Source organism: Fonsecaea pedrosoi, assembly GCF_000835455.1.
Source record: "Fonsecaea pedrosoi CBS 271.37 unplaced genomic scaffold supercont1.5, whole genome shotgun sequence".
NCBI classification, from domain to species: Eukaryota; Fungi; Ascomycota; class Eurotiomycetes; order Chaetothyriales; family Herpotrichiellaceae; genus Fonsecaea; species Fonsecaea pedrosoi.
This window is the reverse complement of record NW_013550611.1, coordinates 3,983,379-4,003,084: the sequence shown is the minus strand read 5'-3', so window position 1 is coordinate 4,003,084 and position 19,706 is coordinate 3,983,379. Positions and strand designations below refer to the sequence as shown.

General features: G+C 51.4%; 9 protein-coding genes across 9 annotated transcripts; 6 read left to right on the top strand and 3 right to left on the bottom strand.

The window, feature by feature from the left end:
* Positions 1–244: 244 nt before the first annotated feature.
* Z517_08928 (uncharacterized protein) lies at positions 245–1,358 on the top strand (the record flags this gene model as incomplete). The annotated part of the gene is made up of 2 exons (XM_013427442.1): positions 245–484; positions 567–1,358. The coding sequence occupies 2 exons, from the start codon at positions 245–247 to the stop codon at positions 1,356–1,358; spliced, it is 1,032 nt and encodes a 343-aa protein (XP_013282896.1).
* Positions 1,359–1,532: 174 nt separating this feature from the next.
* Positions 1,533–2,105, top strand: Z517_08927 (uncharacterized protein; the record flags this gene model as incomplete). Its single annotated transcript, XM_013427441.1, has 1 exon — positions 1,533–2,105. One exon carries the CDS (start codon positions 1,533–1,535, stop codon positions 2,103–2,105), a length of 573 nt encoding a protein of 190 aa, XP_013282895.1.
* A 21-nt stretch (positions 2,106–2,126) lies between these two features.
* On the top strand, positions 2,127–3,089 carry Z517_08926 (uncharacterized protein; the record flags this gene model as incomplete). Its single annotated transcript, XM_013427440.1, has 1 exon — positions 2,127–3,089. One exon carries the CDS (start codon positions 2,127–2,129, stop codon positions 3,087–3,089), a length of 963 nt encoding a protein of 320 aa, XP_013282894.1.
* Positions 3,090–3,347: 258 nt separating this feature from the next.
* Z517_08925 (uncharacterized protein) lies at positions 3,348–4,076 on the top strand (the record flags this gene model as incomplete). The annotated part of the gene is made up of 1 exon (XM_013427439.1): positions 3,348–4,076. The coding sequence occupies one exon, from the start codon at positions 3,348–3,350 to the stop codon at positions 4,074–4,076; it is 729 nt and encodes a 242-aa protein (XP_013282893.1).
* Positions 4,077–4,281: 205 nt separating this feature from the next.
* On the top strand, positions 4,282–5,238 carry Z517_08924 (uncharacterized protein; the record flags this gene model as incomplete). Its single annotated transcript, XM_013427438.1, has 2 exons — positions 4,282–4,757; positions 4,854–5,238. 2 exons carry the CDS (start codon positions 4,282–4,284, stop codon positions 5,236–5,238), a joined length of 861 nt encoding a protein of 286 aa, XP_013282892.1.
* Positions 5,239–7,417: 2,179 nt separating this feature from the next.
* Positions 7,418–9,220, bottom strand: Z517_08923 (uncharacterized protein; the record flags this gene model as incomplete). The annotated part of the gene is made up of 3 exons (XM_013427437.1): positions 7,418–8,243; positions 8,296–8,987; positions 9,053–9,220. 3 exons carry the CDS (start codon positions 9,218–9,220, stop codon positions 7,418–7,420), a joined length of 1,686 nt encoding a protein of 561 aa, XP_013282891.1.
* Positions 9,221–11,431: 2,211 nt separating this feature from the next.
* On the bottom strand, positions 11,432–13,714 carry Z517_08922 (uncharacterized protein; the record flags this gene model as incomplete). Its single annotated transcript, XM_013427436.1, has 8 exons — positions 11,432–11,835; positions 11,884–11,960; positions 12,014–12,279; positions 12,330–12,481; positions 12,532–12,972; positions 13,026–13,161; positions 13,211–13,268; positions 13,317–13,714. 8 exons carry the CDS (start codon positions 13,712–13,714, stop codon positions 11,432–11,434), a joined length of 1,932 nt encoding a protein of 643 aa, XP_013282890.1.
* Positions 13,715–15,815: 2,101 nt separating this feature from the next.
* On the top strand, positions 15,816–16,783 carry Z517_08921 (40S ribosomal protein S3; the record flags this gene model as incomplete). The annotated part of the gene is made up of 3 exons (XM_013427435.1): positions 15,816–15,969; positions 16,069–16,382; positions 16,457–16,783. The coding sequence occupies 3 exons, from the start codon at positions 15,816–15,818 to the stop codon at positions 16,781–16,783; spliced, it is 795 nt and encodes a 264-aa protein (XP_013282889.1).
* Positions 16,784–17,187: 404 nt separating this feature from the next.
* Z517_08920 (phenylalanine-tRNA ligase, beta subunit) lies at positions 17,188–19,005 on the bottom strand (the record flags this gene model as incomplete). Its single annotated transcript, XM_013427434.1, has 1 exon — positions 17,188–19,005. The coding sequence occupies one exon, from the start codon at positions 19,003–19,005 to the stop codon at positions 17,188–17,190; it is 1,818 nt and encodes a 605-aa protein (XP_013282888.1).
* Between the last annotated feature and the right edge of the window lie 701 nt (positions 19,006–19,706).

The following is a 19,706-nucleotide window of genomic DNA, read 5'->3' as shown; positions in this document are numbered from 1 at the left end:
AATATATGAGGTACAGACTACGTATATATGCGAATGCCTGGGATTCGAATGACGATATACGTGTCATTTGAAATGTGGAAACTCGGACTATTTCTCCTTCACTTCATGTTCATTGTATATTTGCCATCTTGAACACAAGTGAATGTTTAAAATGGTCCCAAAGTATAAAGCCATATTCCTAATCACCGATGACTATTCAAGATCGATTACCCTTTTTTCCACCGGTTGAAGAGAATATCCAATAATGGCGGATACGATGACTTCAACACTGGTCGAACCAGTTCGAGCCTCCATGCTGATCGATCTGGAGGGAGCTAGTACCCATCCAAAGGACTTGAGGCCGCAGGAAAGTCCACGCGCAAGCGAAGTAATGGGCATCCGGATTGAAGGCCTTGACAGGTCATTTACCGCGGTCTGGCTGGGTGGGAGAGTCATTGGAATTGGGTCGGCTGAAGTGCAGGATGGTAAATCTCCAAGAAGTAAGGTGAGTGATAGCTGGCCCATGCTCCAAGATGGGCTACTGGAAGCTCAGGCGAAGCGTAACTGATCGTTTTGTGAGATATCAGAGATCTTTCGTCCTCCAAACGCTTGCTGCAGCACTCCTCCAGCCTCGACTCCAATCCCAAGCCAGTTCAAGTGTGCTGCCAAATGTGTACCTTGTGACTCCCCACACTTCTCAAACCATTCCGATGCTCCATGTTCTTCTGACAAAGACCATCTCTGATTCCTCGGCTGCGCTCGAGCTTCTCAAAACTGTCCGACTGTTACAGTATTTTGACCTCGCGGGACTGGCAGAAAGCTTAGCGGAGATCAGCCAGGAGCTGTTTCAGAGGACTCATGCAACCAATATGTCAATCAATCCAGAAGCTGGCAAACGTACTCCACTCAAAGATATCGTCTTGATCCAGGGTTTAGGACAGACGATGTCAGCCACGCATCGTCGGAGTGGTCTTGTTCAGAGCAATGCGTTGCTTGGAAATCTGACAAGGAACATTACACAGATTTCACGAATATCAAGAGACGTCCTTGTTCTTGTAGAAGTTCCTCTCGAGATCGGGACAGTCCGCGACACCCAGTTGTATCAAGAAACAGCAAAGGCCCGGAGAGTCCAAGCAGCTATCGAAATGAAGTCTGCCTTTGCTGGAACCCATGGTGAGGCGTTGAGGCTCTGCTCGGGGCATGAGTCACTGGCAAGGACTCTGGAGGCGGCCCTAGATTGTATCGTTGTGGTACATGACGGGTTCGGACGAGTCAAAGAGGTGGGAAGACCTAACGAACGCGAAGAGCATGTGGTTGAGGTCGTCAAGGATCGAGTTGGTGACTTGATGGGTCTTTGGGGCATTTGGAAAGGAGGATGATGGTGTTGGGAAAGCATTTCTGAGGCATGAGATGCGCCTTCCAGCCAGTTCAGAAAACAGTCCCTGTCGATGGATGTCGCCTTTCTTCGGATCTTCTACCACCTTGGACTCTCTTACGACCAACTCTTCCCCCATGACCGGGCTGCTCGGATATCGTACACGAATATTTTAACAATGGACATCGGTAGCAGTTATCTCAGCGTTATTGCACGGTCCGGAGTGCCGGTCATGCACGCTGCTGTTTTACCTCCTTCGGGCAAAGTATTGTTCCTGGACAAAGTCGAAGATTACTCCGAGCTGCGCTTGCCGAACAATCGATGGGCCTATTCCGCGCTCTACGATCCAGATACGCATCACCTTAGTCCGCTGTCAGTCGCGACAAACCCCTTTTGCTGTGGTGGGAGCTTTTTGTCAGATGGACGGCTTGTCACAGTCGGCGGGAACGCCCCATTGCTCTGGCTAGACCCGACAGTTGGGGACGGCTTCGATGCAATTCGGTACATTGGAGATGAAGGTGGCAACTATTCATGGAAAGAGCCTGGAAATAAATTGGCCTCCAACAGATGGTATGCAACCGCACAGACCCTGGCAGATGGCAAGATCTTCGTGGCAGCAGGAAGTTTAAACGGACAAAATCAGTTCAACTTCAGCAACAATAACCCAACCTACGAAATTCTCGATGTAAACGGTGTCAGTCAAGGCGAAAACATTCCAATGAACATTTTGGTCAGGACTATGCCGTACTAGATGTACCCCTTTCTGCACCTGATGCCCGATGGTTCGCTCTTCATTTTTGCAGACACTTGCTCGGAGCTGTTTGACGTGGCCAAAAATGAGACCATCAGGACAATGCCTGACTTGCCTGGAATGCACAGAACCTATCCCAACACAGGGGGTAGCGTCATGTTACCCCTACGTGCAGAGAATAACTATAAGCCTGAGATCATGATTTGTGGCGGAGGACAAACACAAGCAATCAACAGTCCTTGCGAGGCAACCTGTGGAAGGCTGAAACCGATGGGTAAGCGTCCTCTGTGGGAGATGTCTACGATGCCAGGCCCCCGAGGAATGGTGGAGGGGGTTTTACTTCTCGATGGTACCGTGCTCTGGATCAACGGCTGTCATAAAGGTGCGCAAGGTTTTGGACTGGCCACGTACCCGGCATTGGAAGCTCTAGTCTATGATCCGAAATGGAATAACTGGACCGTGTCTGGGAGAACGACAATTGCCAGGCTTTATCACTCTGTCGCCTTCCTACTTCTGGATGGAACAGTGCTCATTGCCGGAAGCAATCCCAACGAAATGCCAGTAACCCAACAGCATGTTGACATCCATAATCAATACAAGGCATTCCCCACCGAGTTCAGGATGGAGACATGGATTCCCCCATACCTTCGTGATGACAAGGCGTCGCGGAGACCTACGGTGATGGGCCTCTCGACATATATCTTGAGACGTGGTAAAAGAGTGACCATCGAGTTCAGCACTGTAGAGCAGGTCAAGACGCTAGACATTGTCCTATACAGCGGGGGATTTATTACGCACTCAGTCCACATGGGCCAGGTGATGGTATACCTTGAGAACAACGGCTGGGAGACGCTGAGCAATGGTCGAAAAAGGGTCGTAGCGTGTATGCCCGAACAGGTCAAACTGGCTCCTGGACCCTACGTGGTTTATCTGCTGGCCAATGGCATTCCCGCAGTTGGGAAATTTGTTACTGTGCGCGTCTGACGCGGAAACTCATTGTTTTGGTTCAGTGCTTGATTAAGTAGGGCTTAAGAGGGTCTAGGATAGACGACGTTGAGAATGGAATACCGCAATACTTCACTGTCGGACATATTTGGGATTTTCGAGTATTGCTTCACCGTAGCGGCGTTACGTTCAAGTTTGCGGCAAAAACCGCAGTCCCAACCATGAGGGGCTTGGTAAGTGGTCGAATAAACCAAGAAACTTACAACTCGAACATCCCATTCTCTACAAGAACTCTGCATGGCAGACGACCCTTCAAAAGCCCAGCCGCTGGGCTCGGCGCCAGCGACCATTCCTGCTGTTGACGGAAGCGCAGATGAACCACCCAACACGACGCCAGAAAGAGGAGGCGGTCCAGTCTGGAACCCGACGGCGCAACCTGCACCTACACAACCCGCTCAACCTCTACAAGACCACGAAGGCGACTTGGTCATGACCTCGCCGGAATCGAGTCTCCCAAATCCTCCCATCACCGCTACCACAGCCAGCAGCAACGAGCGCGGGCCTGGACCCGTACCACTCGACTCACCACTGCGCACAACGCCGATCCATCCCGCTGTGGAAGCGATCAAAGTCCCCGCGACGGCGGTGACGAGCGACGCGCCCAACACGAACCCGATCACGCTACAGCCCTTTACCGAGGCGGAATTGGTACAGTACGGCTTCGAGCAGCTCAGGGCGCAGATTTTCGCCGCTCACGGAGTCGGTGTTGGTGACGGCGACCGCGGCGCAGGCGGCGCAGGCGGAAATCTTCTCGTTCTCGGCGAAAAAGAAAAACAAGAAATCGCCCGCATCCGCGAGGAGACGGCGGCGCTGTTGAAGCAGAAACTCGACGAGCGCGAGGCCCGGGTGCGCGAGATTGAGCGCGAGATGGAGGACAAGGAGAAGATCCGCGAGGTTGAGAGGAAGGTGTTTCGCAAGAAATTGGCGGCGGGCGGCGGGGAGGGTGGTGTTGCCAGCGTGAAATGATCATCATTGCAACATCAATGGCAACAATGATAATGTCGCTTTCTGTCGAGGATTGCACATATGGGCAAGGTCATCTTGGAGAAGGCGAGGAGGGGGGTTGATGGGTCTCGATGCTCGGACAAGTCAGGGAAATGCTCTGGGACAATAACATTGAAAACTGGTCGCAACAAGGGAAAAAGAACACCCAAGCACAGGATACGATCCCATGGATGATGCTCTACCACGCTCAAAGTCTATGAGGATTCATCAAACCAAGCCTGTCCCCTCACAAGTCCGCGATCTATCTACTCGAAAATCCATCCTTGAAACAGACGTCTTTGCTCGTGCCCTCACCACACCAGGCAACACAACGGGAACCAAGAATCCCCGCCAACAAACACCCAAAGAGACCAGCGTGAATGAGGAAATCACTTTTGTGTGCCAGCCACCCCACGACGCCAACTGGCAAACACCTTCCACACTCGTCCCCCCTCCTCAGCCTCAACCACATAGCGTCAACTTCAAGTCGACGGCCTCCCCACAGTCATGCTGCTGGCCCCAGTCGTTGTGCACAATGTACGAGGCCGTACAATACTCCTCTTCAGGCGCGCAGTGCAGTGGCACGCAGTTGCCTTCGACGACCTCCGGCGCCAACGTCATGCCCACGGCTTTGAAGGCGTGCTTGATGGCGACCTTGCCGACGTAGGCGCCCAGTCCACCCTCATTGCCAACTATGGTTTCCCACCTGTGGGTCACGCGGTTGAGCCACCCGGCGCTTCCGGCGTTGATCATGCTCAGATCGTACCAGGTTCGCTGGAACGCGTTGTGCCAGATTCCACTCGAACTGGACCGGCGATGTGTTCTCGACGTCGGTGCGCCGCAGTTTCCAGCTCACGCCCAAGCGCGGGTCGTGGGCGAAGGGGTGCGACAGCATCTCCTGGCGCTGGAGGATGGAGTAGATCTCCTCCGGAGGTCCCTCGACGCCGGGACGGGGTCCGTGCACACTGTTGCTGTGCACGGCGAAGGTGCAATTGCTCTACACGACGGATTGGCCCAAGTAGCCGTCGCCGCGATCGCTTTCCTCTACTGGCCCTTTGTCAATTGGTTCGGTGACCCCTGGTGTGGTGGCGTCGTCTTGGTCGGGTTCTGGCTGCCTGACGCGAACGCCAGACGAAGGGGTTGACAGCCACACCATTGATGCGGGTTAGCATCGCCGAGACAAGCAATGTCATGACGACCCACTGGAGGATCGTCGCGGTTGCGACCGAGGAGAACCGCATGTCTGGGATTGAGACTGGTGGTTGTTCAAAAGATATTGACTATTTCGCACAAGATCGTTCGAGTTATTCAGTTCCTGACTGGCTTCTGGCTGTTCCATCAGTGCCGATCTCCTTAAATTATTGGGGTGGTACAGACGACGGAGACTGAATGGCCTATTTATAGGTGCCGGATCTCTTCGAAGCGACACTGGATACATCTCGCTGCCGACAGAACCCATTGTGGTCGATGATTAGCCTTATTATCGTCCGCCATGTTTCTGTTGTTCACTTAGACTGAACGGCCGGTCTATGGGTGCCGGATCTCTTTGAAGCGCGACTGGATAGATTTGGTTATTTCCAGAAGCCATTGTGGTCGATGATTAGCCTTGTTGTCGTCCGCCATGTTTCTGTTGTTCACTTACAGGCGTGCAACAAGCTCACAACAGTGCCTGCCAATGCAATGTGGGATCCGATGCTGGCGGGCGTGCTCCAGAAGGGCATAGAAGAATACTGGGTGATTTGCGTGCACATGGATCGCCGTGGTCAAGAGTGAGTGTTGGGAAGGGTGAGCGAGCGGGTGTGTGTGTAATGTTGCCAGTCATACAAGGGAGCCACCGCATGGATGTCTTTGACAGGGAGAGGGAGAGGGAGAGGCTAAACGGGACTTGCTTTTTTCTGAGATGGATGTTGACGAGTGAATGCAGACTAGAAAGTATCCGATTCTTCGAAGATTCTTTTTTCTCTACAAGATCACAGAATGTAGGATGCAGGATGCAGGATACTTGCCTCTTCTTATAGCTCTGTGGGTCTACAGTCTCAATACATTGGCATGGACATTCTCATCCTCATTGATTTGATTTGCGTTGTGTCGTGTCATGTCATATTGAATTGTTTTGTTTTTTTGGTTGTGTTGCCTGTACGGTTTTGTTTTTTCGTGATCTGCATTGGACCCGTCCATTCTGGTTGTCATTGCGTATTGCGTGACCAGCCATTTCCTGTGGTTTGGATCTCTCTCCCTTCGCTCACTCGCCCCCTCGCGATTTATTTTACGCTGGGAAACCGGGAGATAGCTCACGTGCGAGAGAGGAAGAGAGAGAGAGGTGTGGAGAAGGAACGTTGGCCATTTTTTTCCCCCTCGACGGCCCCATTCTATCCCATCCCATTCTCTCTTGGGAAATAGTTTTTCGTCTACATACCAAGCAATACTCGGTTCATACAACGATACCCGTAGAAAACCCAGGTTCCATCTATTCTCGATTAGGGGGAAAGAAAAAAAAGTATTGAAACCGGGTCGGAATGGAAGCTTGTCTGTGTCAAGACTCGACAAGACCCAAACAAGAATAAAACACTCCCGAAAAAAGGGAGCGCGAGGCTGTGGAGAAATAGGGGGGGGGAGTAACCCTCTACAAGCAAGCAACGCGGCCAGGAGATCAACAACACATGTTTCTACCCGAGTAAGAATTTACTTTACAGTGTGGATGTCATTTTACGCGTACGAGTTACCATTCATCGCCGTAAATGAAAGGGGAAAAAAAGGCAATTGTCTCAACATCTATTTGAGTATTTGGGTCGTTGGTATGCAGAGATTTCTAGTGGAGTTTTTTTACCATCCTTACACCCACACAGGTACCTTTGTACCATGCCTTGGAATCTTTTCTGTAATGCAATGAAAACGAAAATAAAAAAAAAGAAAACAATCAACGTTTTCTACAATAGCACCTAGTGTATGAAAAAATACTGCATGCGTACGGAGTACATTCCTACATACCTAGCTCGCTAGCTGGTCACTGCCGGTCAACCGGTCCGGATGGGCACGTGGGGCGCTACTCAGAAACCTTTTGCCTGTCAATTATACAATACTCGGTACAGAGCAAATGGGTCCATCGAAAGGAATTGCCGCCATTTCAAGGGTATCATTGTCGTATGTAAGGGTTGCGCATTCAAATAAACAGATTATATGCTGCTGGACATCCGGTATAAATGGGAACCAAATAATCCCCTTCCACTTGCACAATCCCCGTCTCTGCAGACTGCTTCATCATACTGCCCAAGACCATTTGCCATACACATTGCACAGCACTCATGTACGCAGATCTTACCCGCTTAGACCACATGAGGAGTCGCGTTTCTGTCTCGAAGGTCACCATTCTTCTCCTCCTGCTCAACTGCCGAGCTGGAGCTGTCCACTTCTCCATCCTGGATCTCTGCCTCAATGATCGGACCGTGGTAGAATCTCTTGCCGCGGAGCAGCCAGTAGACTATGGCACAAACCAGGATAAAGACCAAGAAGACAACAGCGTAGTTCATGTTGTCCGGCGTCACTGGTCGGATGGTTGGCATGACGAAGATGATGGTAACAAACGTCGTCCAGACACACGCCCAAACGTTCACAGCAAACGAGAATTTGCCCAGATGCCACGGCCCAGGCTCAAACTTGCCAAAGATGAGCTTGCACATAATGGGAATGACGTAGGACCAGTCGAGAGCGATGGCGCACACGTTGAAGACGCCCGCAATCGCAATGTACGACCCCAACGCAATCAGGTTGATGGCAATGCACCAGAAGATGCTGATCCAGACGGCGTAGAGTGGTGTTCCGGTCCATCGGTTGATGATAGTCCAAGCACCGGAGAAAGGAATCAACCGATCGCGGGAAAAGGCAAACACGGTCCGAGCCAACGCCTGCGTGGCTGTCCAGCAGACAAACTGGAGAATGAGGAAGGCCGAAACGGTGAAGAAGATGCTGGCGCCCTTGCCCAAGGAATTGTAGAAAATCTGAGCGACGGGTTGAAAGATTGGAGAGGCGAGGACTTCAACCGCGTCCCCCATGCAGAAGCAGAGAACAATGTTGAACAGAAATCCCAGAACGTAGGTGCACAGCATGGCGAGGGAGATAGCCCACGGGGCTTTGATCTCAGGTTCGTTGATTCTGCAAATGTTAGCATAACAATTCGTGAACCAAAAGGGCGAGCACTACTCACTCCTCGGTAATGTGGGCTGTGGCATCATAGTCCGTCATGGTCCATGAGACCGATAGGAAACCGAACAAAAAGGACCATCCGATGGGTGTCCAACCAGCGTTTCCCTCCACATGAGTGAAAACGTAGCTTGCGTCATGCTTGTTGTCCGTCACGGCCAGGAGGGCAATCGCACAGGCAATCAGCACCCCAAAGTGGTAGATGACATAGGTCTTGGTCATTTTCTCCATCCAATAGGTTGAGAGAGAGTTGACTAGGCCACAGAGCACGGTCAACGCCGCCATGACTCCGACTGTCTCGTTGGTGGTGGGGAACCATTGAAAGTCGCGACCGATGGAAACTGCAGCTAAAAGCAGTTGAGCCGAGCCATACTCCGATGAGGCAATCCCGGCGACCTGTCCCAGCAGATTGATCCAGCCGACAACCCAACTGATGGACGGCACCCATGGCTTCGGAGCCAGTCGAGAAACAGTATAGTACAGACCACCACAGGTTGGGTACGCAGAGACCAGTTCGGCCACGGAAAAGGCAATGCACAAGCATCCCGCACCCGAGATCAGCCAACACCACACGACTGAAGCAGAGCCACCAGCTTCGAGCGGGAAGACGAACGTGGTAGCGGTGGTCGCAAATAGACCAGAAATACTGACGGCGAAGGAAAAGGTCGAGAGGTAGCCAAATTCGCGCTTAAAGACCTGTGCGGTGGTTAGAACAGCCTCGCTCCTTGTTACTCAACGTCGGTAATCCGCATTCCACATACCGGCTTGTACCCGAACTGCTCGGCGAGAGCTCTGTCGGCGGCGCTCAGCTCGTCCAACTGCACCGTCCTGCGCCGACCTTGAGCGTCTTGAATCTCGACTGTGCCGACGCTGTGTCTGCGCAAATCGCCATCGTCAATGGGCCCTACGTTTACTTCTTTGTTGGCCATGGTTGTAACGTGAGATATCCAACTTCTCTTCTTTGTTCGGACCTCGCTGGGGAGAATCGGGGATACTGCTATTTGTAGAGCAGAGGAGGATTTGGTGTATGTTTGCAACAACTGATTTCAGCTCAACGCCACTTGCGGTAACGAACAATCCGTTTGACACAGAGGCAGTAAGAGGTCACTCTTTCGTCCACATCGGAAATCGGTGGCATGTGCCGTTCGTTAGTGATACGGTAGGAAGGAGTGACAGTCGGAGCAGAACGTTTAACTAAGAGCTGCAATGAGTCGCTGAACTTCGCAGCGGACAGTTTGGCACGGCTTATGGAGGTCAAGACAAAGAGAGTAAGAAACAAGAGAAAACAAGAAAGAGATGCAAAGAAGGCTAGCTTTCCCCGATGCCGAGAGTGCTGGTGAGGCTTGATCTGCGTATGGTAGCATTGGTCCAAGGATAAGGACTCTCGGCGATGGTGGCGGGGATTCTGATGAGGTAGCCATGATGCCAACTGGACCCGCTGGTGGGTGGAGGAGAAAGAATCTTCGATAGAGGTCCCGGGGGGGTGAGAATGGTTCGATTGGGCAGAAGCGACAGAACGAAGTTTGTCAAAAGAATGGCGTGGGTTGTGAGTGGACGAAAGAGACGAGGATGGGATTGTCCAGCCCGCCACGAGCAGATGTCACTCTCCTCGTGTCTCCTCGAACTTGTACGCAACGAGGTAGTAGAAGCTGCAAGCCTGCAGGGAGCGACAACTTTGAGCAGGGAGGAGCCGGGCTCTGCATATGCTTTGCATGGTTTTTGCTTTTTTAGGGGTGGAGAATGGGTGAAGGAGCTTCAGGCCATGACAATCATCGGGATCCATCATGCGGGCTACTTCGGTTGAGGCTTGAATTAACGTGCGTTGCGGACCAGCTAAAATCCTTCGATTAGGACAGGCCTGGAGTACGAGGAGGTCGGCGTGGAGATGTCTTCCAGGCACCATTGTAGGCAGCTGATTCGATAGAGACGCCTATTCGTACTCGTAGCAACGGGTAGAGCCCGCCTAGAAAGCCCCTAGAGTCCGTCTAAGAGGTCACTACCTGCTCCTCCGAGCATGGCCCACTAAAGGGTAAATACCAAGCCACCGCCCACCCAGAAACAAACTTCGACAACCCCTCAAAAACCTCCAGCCAGCACTCCAAGCTTCAAGAGTCTCCACCTCTGACGTCGTGTCTCCTCCACGGCAAGATTAGGTACATGGACATGGGGAAGAAGAAAAAACGAGAAAAAAAAAAGTGAAAAAGAGCAAGGAAGAGGGAAAGGCTTATGGTCTGGAAATGTGGATCAGCATGGCAATTTCTGCACCTCATCTCTATGAAGGTACATCACTATCTTGGATGAATCAAATCTCAGATAAGAGCACAGTTTCTCAGGTGTGATGCACTCGTAGCTAGGCTTCTTCGGTGGCTTGCCCACTTAAGATAAGCACCTGGCAGACATGATGGATAATGGCTCAGATGATGAATGCCATTCCCTGCCTGGATGGGTAGCACATCCTTTTTCCATTAACCCTAAATAGATATCATTTGCGGACTGACACCATCGTACTGCGCTCTATCAATATGCAAGCCTGCCTGTCTCTTCGACAGGTGATGACCCAAATACGAGGCGCTACCCTCCCCCCAGACCTCTCCGAAAGGTGAGTGCTCGCCTCCAAGTCCCTAATTGGTGTTAGTTATCTGCCTTGATACGACTTTCCTCAGAACAGCTACACAGTCCGTCCACCTGGTCGGTAGTCGGGGTGGCCAAGCGTCCAGGATGAAAGGAACAGAACTGGGGTTGTTTCAAGAAACAAACGGTCACTAGGGCAATTGTTTCGTGGGCTGTGCGTTGAAGCAACTCATGCTTTCATGCAGCTTTCTTCATCTTGTTCTCTCTGCGTTTGCTAGAAGACTCTCAAGTCTGAATCTCATACAACTGGCTTTGTTCAACGTTCCCGAGAAAAGGTCGAGTGGAAAGGGTCGCACCGATGAGGCGCAACCACTCACTCGTCCTTTCTGGTACAGCAGCCATCCTGTGTCGAGGGACAATATCAACAGTCCTGTGTGAACTGCTGTGATGTGTTTTTCCTTTTCCTCGAAATCCTGACACCAAATAGAAGCATCCAGTTCTGGGGATCATGAAGGCGAAAGCGGTCACAACTGTCTGCGGACAGTGTGGTTGTTCACCAGAAACCCAGTTTACCAGGCCCCGGCAGCACCAGCATCAATGCTAGTGGATGCACCCCAGTTGTCGTTCGCAGGTGCAGCGGCGTTGTTGCCTGTCGAACCCCAAGCATTGCTGGCAGTATTGCTATTACCAGCTGCACCCCAGGCATCTCCACCAGCACCAGCTGCATTGTTGCCAGTCCCCCAAGCATCACCGCCAGCATCACCAGCTCCACCTCCAGTATTGTCCTCAAAGTCCTGTTCTTCCTCCTCGTCAAAGTTCAGATTTCCACCGTCAGGCTTGAAATGTTCGAGGAAATCGGGAATATCCTGATTCGTCTCGAGCAAGATTTTGGTGAGAAATGGGCCCAAGGCTTCGTCGCCGTCGTTGTAGAAGGAAGTGGCAAGACCTTCGTTACCAATGCGAGCAGTACGACCTATATCTGGTAAGCTGTGCGAAATGAACTTCGGTGACGCTAACGTACCAATGCGATGAACGTATTCGTTCTTGCCATCATGGTCTGCCGAGGGCAGGTCGAAGTTGATGACGTGCATCACATTGCTGAAGAGTGTTAGCCACGTCTGTCTCCTTTTTGTGCCATATCTCAAGCTTACCGGACGTCGAGACCACGAGCAGTAACACCAGTTGCAACGAGAATCGGAGTCGATCCACCTTTGAAGGAACGCAGGGCATCTTCTCGTTCACTCTGAGTGCGGTCGGAGTGGATGGAAGTTGAAGGTAGGCCCAAGTTGAAAAGATAGTCGTCAACAAAGTCTGCGGTCTTCTTGAATTTGACGAAAATCAAAGTACGGGATGGTGGCATCGAGATCAACAGGTCATAAAGAGCTTTCATCTTCTTGTCTTTATCGCACCACAGGATCTGAAGTATGTTAGTGGCAGTCGACTGCGAGAGGGGGAATCCAAACATACATGCTGCTTCACGTTGACATGCACACTTCCAGTTCTGCCAACACTGACATGGACATAGTCAGAAGCAAGATACTTAGCAGCAAGCTTCCGAACGCGCTTGGGGAAAGTTGCGCTGAAGAGAAGATAACGATGGTCGCCATCGGTGTTGGCATCTAAACAAGGTGAGCACACGAAACAGAAAGCGAATGGTATGGGTACTTACCTCCACCGCCCATGATCTTTGACATCTCGTCACCCCAGTCGTCATGAAGCATCTCATCGGCTTCATCGATGATGGTGTAGCGAACACGAGCCAGAGAAAGGAGTTCGGGGCGACCCATGAAATCGAGCAGGCGACCTGGAGAGGCGACAAGCAGATCGCAACCTCGCTGAAGTTGAGCAGCTTGATCACGAATGGGCGCCCCACCATACGCGACGCAGGGGCGAAGCATTGAGCGATAGCAAAGTCGTCGTGCTTCATCGAAGATTTGGCAGCACAATTCGCGAGTTGGGGCCACAATGAGGATGAGTGGTTCAGCACGGACTCGATCACGAGAAACATCAAAGCCTTGACCGATATTGGGACGAGGAGCAGCCAACTTCTTGACCTTACCCATCAACTTGGAGATGGTAGGAATCAGAAAAGCTGCAGTTTTCCCAGACCCTGCAATACTGTCAATCAAAAGCCCGAGGAAGCATGGGCAAGATAAGACTTACCAGTCTGTGCAATGCCAATCATATCATGACCTGTCAACACCGCGGGGATCGTGTAAGCCTGAATCGGGGTTGTATGGCGATATCCACAGAGCTCAATGTTTTCGAGAATGACTGGGTGCAAACCAGCATCTTTGAACTGGATAGAGGTAAGATTCAAGGAATCGGGAAAGGATGAATGAACTTACACTAGACACCGGGTTGACACGCGTCTCGGATTCAACCATGACTTTGACGGTGGTCAAACTGAAAGGAGTCAGATGGTTATCATCACACGAGGAGTGCATCACTTACTTGTCGAACTTGATGCCAGCGCGGTTGATATGTTCGCCACGGAAAAGATCCTTCTCAAGCTTCTCGTCTCTTGGGCCAACATCTCCGTACTCTTCCTTCCATTCGTATTTCGCCGCATCGTGGGACCAGTTGCTGGTTGCGTGTCTGCTGACCACAACCTCATCAGCACCATCGTTTTCTTCAGCCTCGACTTCCAACTGAGCCTGGTCGCTGCCGAGAGCCGTGGTTGGTGCTCTGGCGGTGTAGTTGTTTGCTTTTGGTTCAACCCAGCCAGATTGCCGAGCAAGCTTGATGGCTTCCTCATTCTTGAGAGGACCAGTAGGAGGCTCGACACCGTTGGCGGTCGTGATATCAGCGAGCGCTGATGCCACATCAGCAGTGTTGAAAGGAGAAGCCATGTTTACTGCAAAGAGTAAACACAGCTGGAAAGATTGATGAAAACCCAAGGTCAAGTGAGGTGAGTGAGGTGTTGAAGGAGGGTGTGAGAGAGAGAAAGAAAAGTTTTGGGAGGGTGAGAGGAAGAGATATTTAAGGAAAGCTGCTGCCACACCGGATCAAACTTGGCGGGATCAGTCGGTGACCAGGAGTCTCATCAACAGGCGTCACTGGGATGATGCGATCTAGAAGGATGATTGGCCGATTGACGAGGGGAAACGATGTCGTCGTGGGTCCAGACTTGGTGACGGACGTCGATGATGTCGCCGACAGAGATTCAGTTGCGTGGGCGCAGGCAGAGAGTATGAGAAGGAGCGCGCGGCATCTGCCTGGCCTCTGCCCAACCCTTCTTACTCAGTCCACTGAGATATACAGGAGTCTCTTTGTGCTTTAGCTTCTCATCCACAACCTCGATAGGTTAGGATAGGTATCTTGCAGAATCCACTTGACCATTGTCCTCTCAGAGTCTAACTTGCCCACGTATCGGAGGCCTAGGACAACGCTGAACCAGGATTCATTTGACTACACGTCTGTCACGGATTCAGCCATTTACGGGATTTCCTAACTTGTGTCTTTGGACTAGGAACAAAGCATTTCGTCCACCCAAGACGATCAAGCGAATGAAAAGCCTACTCAGTTCAGCTTCTTTCTACACCCACAGCAGCCAAATATCTCCTTGTGCTAGCAGAATTGACCACAAAGAAGAGAAAGATCTGAACGCAGCAGTACAAGGATTTGCTCAGCTGAAGAGGAGGCATAATAAATGGACTGAGACATGGTGTCTCGAGCAACAATAAGCCTATACCTCAAACTATCACGGCTTGACTCAGGCGAACAAGCTTGGCCCAGTTGCATGTTGAAGCAGTTCAACAGCAGGTCCACCACAAGCAGGACTGAAAAGTCATCTGGAGCAATTACTGAAAGCAACCGCACATCATTGCATTTCAGTATGGGTACCTGACTAGATATCAGAACAGCGACCAGGTGGAGAGCAGACTCTGCATTGTGAATTGCGTCTTCTCCTTTGATACTCAACAGCAGAGACATTTCGATTGTCAATCAATGAAGGGCCAGGCGTGGACAATGGCAGCAAAGGGGGCTAATGGCTGCCCGCATCAAACGATACTATGTCAACAGAATGTGAGACGGGTTGAGCGCGCGCTGTGGGACGAGGCGGAGGACTCCTTCTTCTACTGTGATAACATTATCACTTTCGATAACGGAGAGAGCATCTAGTGACAACAGCGGCCAACTGCAGGACAAGGAAAGAGCCCTTCAGAGTCAACAGTGTTCAGTCTATTCTACAAATTTCCACGTCGGTCTGGGCAATCACCTTTGTCATCTATACGACCTCGGTCTGAAGGTTGTGTTTCTGTGAGTCATCCTGAGAGGTTGTGGCCTGTGCTCAGGGATCTTCTGACCACAGCCGCATTTTCAAAACCCACCAAAGGGCTTGCCAGGAATAAGGGAATCCAATGCAGACAATGGCTTAAGAGAAATACGACAATCATACGGAAGGCTGCATCTAGAGGGCCGGCTCTCTGCTTCATCAACTTCGGGCTACAATATGAAGGTCAAAATGACGACAGTCTCCTTACCAGCTGTGATATCAAGCGGTCCATATAATGCGACCACAGCAAACAAAACCAAACACCATTGTTGGGGAGCCACCCACATGGTCTAGTGAAGCACTATTTTCTGTATGTAGCCTGGTATCACTGAGGCTGCAGTCAGCCTGCGCTGAGATGGATAAATGCTTCGAGCTGTTCGATCAAGGTTCTTTGTCGAGCCCCTCATGTGGATGGATGGCAAACGCAGCGTTGTATGTAGTTGGAGCAAACGCAATATTGGTGGAAACCATCATATCATTGCTCTTATGATCCACAGTACTTTATTGTGCGGAGTATTGAGGCCTGGTACGTAGCGCACTTCGCTCAACTGCAAAATTCTGTCTTGGCATGAAATTGAGATCCTCCCCCACATTGAATTTCAGAGGCCTTCAGGCTTTCAAGACTGCGAACTTGCCAACATCGACTCTTTGCTCTCTCAGATCAGATCGCCAACATGACTACCCAGCAAGGCGCTATCAGCAAGCGTCGCAAGTTCGTCGCCGACGGTGTGTTCTATGCCGAACTCAACGAGTTCTTCCAGCGCGAGCTGGCTGAGGAAGGCTACTCTGGTGTTGAGGTCCGAGTCACGCCTACCGTCACTGATATCAGTATGTCTCCCCCTGCGCCATATCGTTTCCTGTAGGAGATGTATTGGACAGCAGACATCCCTGTGAGACTTGAAAACTAACGGGGCATTTCCTCCAAAGTCATCCGCGCAACACACACCCAAGAAGTCCTAGGCGAACAAGGACGACGCATTCGTGAACTCACCTCGCTGATCCAGAAACGCTTCAAGTTCCCCGAGAACAGCGTCTCCCTTTATGCCGCGAAAGTCCAGAACCGTGGTCTCTCTGCCGTCGCACAGTGCGAGTCCCTCCGATACAAGTTGCTCAATGGCCTGGCCGTCAGACGGGCTTGCTATGGTGTTTTGCGTTTCATTATGGAGAGTGGTGCAAAGGGTTGTGAAGTTGTGGTGAGCGGTAAACTGAGAGCTGCCCGAGCAAAGAGTATGAAGTTCACGGTAAGATAAACCCATGAGATACACAAACAATACCTTCGAAAATACAATCATGGTATACTGATCCGGATTTATAGGACGGCTTCATGATCCACTCCGGTCAACCCGTCAACGACTTTATCGATTCCGCCACCCGACACGTCCTCCTCCGCCAGGGTGTCTTGGGCATCAAAGTCAAGATCATGCGCGGCTCCGACCCTGAAGGAAAAGCCGGTCCCCAGAAATCTCTCCCCGACAGCGTCACCATCATCGAACCAAAGGAAGAACAGCCGGTCGTGCAACCAATGAGCCAGGACTACGGTGCAAAGGCACTGGCCGCTCAGCAGGCAGCGCAAGATGCGCGGGCGGCGGCCGACGCGGAACAGGACGGTGCTGGTGGGGAGGAGCAATACGCCCAGGAGTAGGAATCCCGAGATGTTGATGCTTCTTCTACAGTTGCGGCTGTCGGGGCAGCTGGCCAGGGCGTTTACGATGGTGCCACTGAAGGGCCATTGGTTCCCGCTGCCGTGGCACCACCTCAGCCTGTCTACGAATCTGCTGGAGTGGATGTTTGGGCTATGGACGATACCGGAGCTACTGGCAACTGGTGATTCTGGTCATCTGCATCATACCTAGCGCATGAACCGGCGAGGGAAAAAAGGGGGTTGTGCAATGAGAGCAAATCTGCCCGACTTCAAGGCGCTTTCTTGTTTTTAGAAAATGGGCCACACTCAATAGTCCTTGAATGCATGTAAATGAACAGACAAACATGTCACGGGCATTTTTCATCTAAACAGCATCGGGCAGATGCCTGGGCTCTTAGTTCTAACTACAAGAAGACCTCCACGTTGAACTCCAAGACACTGACTGGATATCTCAACTCGAACTTTTCCAACACTGTTGGATGCAAGATCCCGAAGTTCCCAATGACAACTTCTTTTCCCGCGATTCTTGCGTGAATGCTGGCGCCGTGACCGGGGAAATATGTCGCATCGTCCAGTTCCTGGATCCAGTACTCCATTTTAGTTCCGTTTCCTGTGTCTCCCCCACGGATCTCAAGGCCTTCTTCGTGAGTGATGAAAGCCGTCTTAAGCATAGCCATGAGACGATCCAGAAGGCCGTGCACCACCTCAAAGCCTGACGTTTTGCCGTACCATGCGGCAGCGAAGTGTCGCTCGTTCCGAGATTTGCGTTCGAGGCTGGCATCCTTAAAGGCAACGTCACTGACCTCAAAAATCTTGATGGGGATAGAATGATGCTTGTTCTCACGGATAGTCTTCAGCAGTCCGGGCAACAAGGTCGTGCGAACAACTTGATACTCTGCTGTCTTTGGATTTGCTAGACGCACTGCAGTGTTGCCATCATCCTTGCGATTGAGCCACGCAAAATTCTCATCGTGCGAACACAGAATAAGTGGGAGAACCTCCGCCCAGCCCGCCATGGCGGCTTCGAGACGCAGAATGTCGGAAAGTTTGTTGATTGCCAATGGTGCAGCGATGGTGGCTCCGACCTTGGGAAATGCACGGGGCAGCTTGTTGAAGCCATAAGCGATGCAGACGTCTTCCATGATATCTGCTTGATGTAGGACATCTGCACGTGTTGGGGGCACGTCTACGTCAATCAGATTCTTGTCCGACTTTGACGGGCGTGCCGTGTAGGACATTCGTGTCAACAGATCACAGATTTCTTGTGCCGATAGTGAAAGGCCGCAGCAGGCATTGATGTAATCTACTTCAGCGACTGTGGAACGGGGGGTAAGATCAGGAACTTGTCTCGACTGCCCGTTGTGTTCGGAGATGATCTGAATGGGTTCGACGGTGAACTGGTCTGAGGTGTATTGAGAGAACATAGTGACCATGATGTTGACGACGGTCTCTAGTTTGGTTTTATCTGTGGCGGTGACTTCCATAAAGACGTTTTTGGTGTTGAGAGAGATCTTACTGAGATCACCATTGATGATTGGCGGCAGCGAACAGACATTGCGATTAGAGTCGTAGATAACCGGGTAGACTGGAGAGTCCCTGATAATGTGCAAGAAGCGACCCAGATGCTTGTCCTTTTCGTAGAACTGCATAAGCTCTTCACCATTCATTTGCTTGGTCTGGTTCAACGGCACGAATTTGATGTCCTTGGGAGGCAGGGCTTCGTAGGTGAAGGGACCCTTGATCGTGTCGAGGTCATGGGTTCCTATGGACACCAGAGTCCGCTGCCGCGCCAGATTTTGGTGCAACTTGTCTTGTAGGTCAATGAAAGACTCGTACCTGGCCTGGTCGAATTTGATGTTTCGCAAAATGGCCCCAGAGACGTATGGCCGTATTCTCTCGCAATCCTTGGAAACTGTAATGGTCTGAATTTCTCCCTTGGGCGGTGCTTTGAGAACATATTTGGGTGCTGGTACTCTGCGATTGAAGATGTTCAGCATGAGCTGAATGCCCTCGAAGCACAACATGTCATATCGATTGGCTGGGATCTCGATCTTTAGCTGGGGAGGTTCTTGTTTGCCGTTCACGATCGGTCGTTCTGTCAGTGAGGTGTCTTCATCGAGCTCGATCCCAAAGTCAAAGCAGAGTTCGTCGAACTCCTCTGTCGTGTAGTCCCTCCCCAGTGCCTGGAAGAGGGCAGCCTTGTCTACTGTGATGGTTGGCATTTTGCGAAGGCTCTGAGGCAGATTTTCTCCAGCTGCGTTTCAGTCGGCCCAGATGCGCCGGTCCAAGTCCTCAGAGAGACACAGAAGAGTGGGAGAAGTAGGCAGACTATGATCGAGGCGGTCGAGAGTGGTATCTTGTCGCCCGGCTCAGTTAAAGGAATCAATATCAAAAAAGACTGTAAGAGGGAAGAGTCATCTGGAGGGTCTTGGCGCAGCCACTACGCAGAGTGCGATGCCCCGTCTTTGCCCATCCTGCGCCCACAGGAATTTGGCTGTGCCACAGCATCTGGCATCAATCAGCCCCTTTCAGCCACATGTTCCCGACTTGTTCACTTTGAATGACGGAGCTCGTAGAGCGAACCTGATTATCCCACCTTGCAAAAGCAACAATACCCTTATTTGCCCTCCTACGAATCCTCTCCCTACTTCCACATTGACTGTTCTGTGGATAGCAAGTCATAGTGACAGACCCCACCAATTCATCGACACCTGCATCGACTCTGTATCTTGGTTTGTTGTGAGTCGAGCCTCTCCCATCCCCGGCGCATTCATCCTGGTCAACCGCGCAGCCTGTCCATATCAGGCCACGAGGCACAACTTTTGAAGTCTCGCGAATTGGTGGATACTGACTGCCTTTTACTCAGTCAAGTATGCATTAGAATGTGACCTGGCCCTCTCTGCTACAAATACGACGTGTCCGC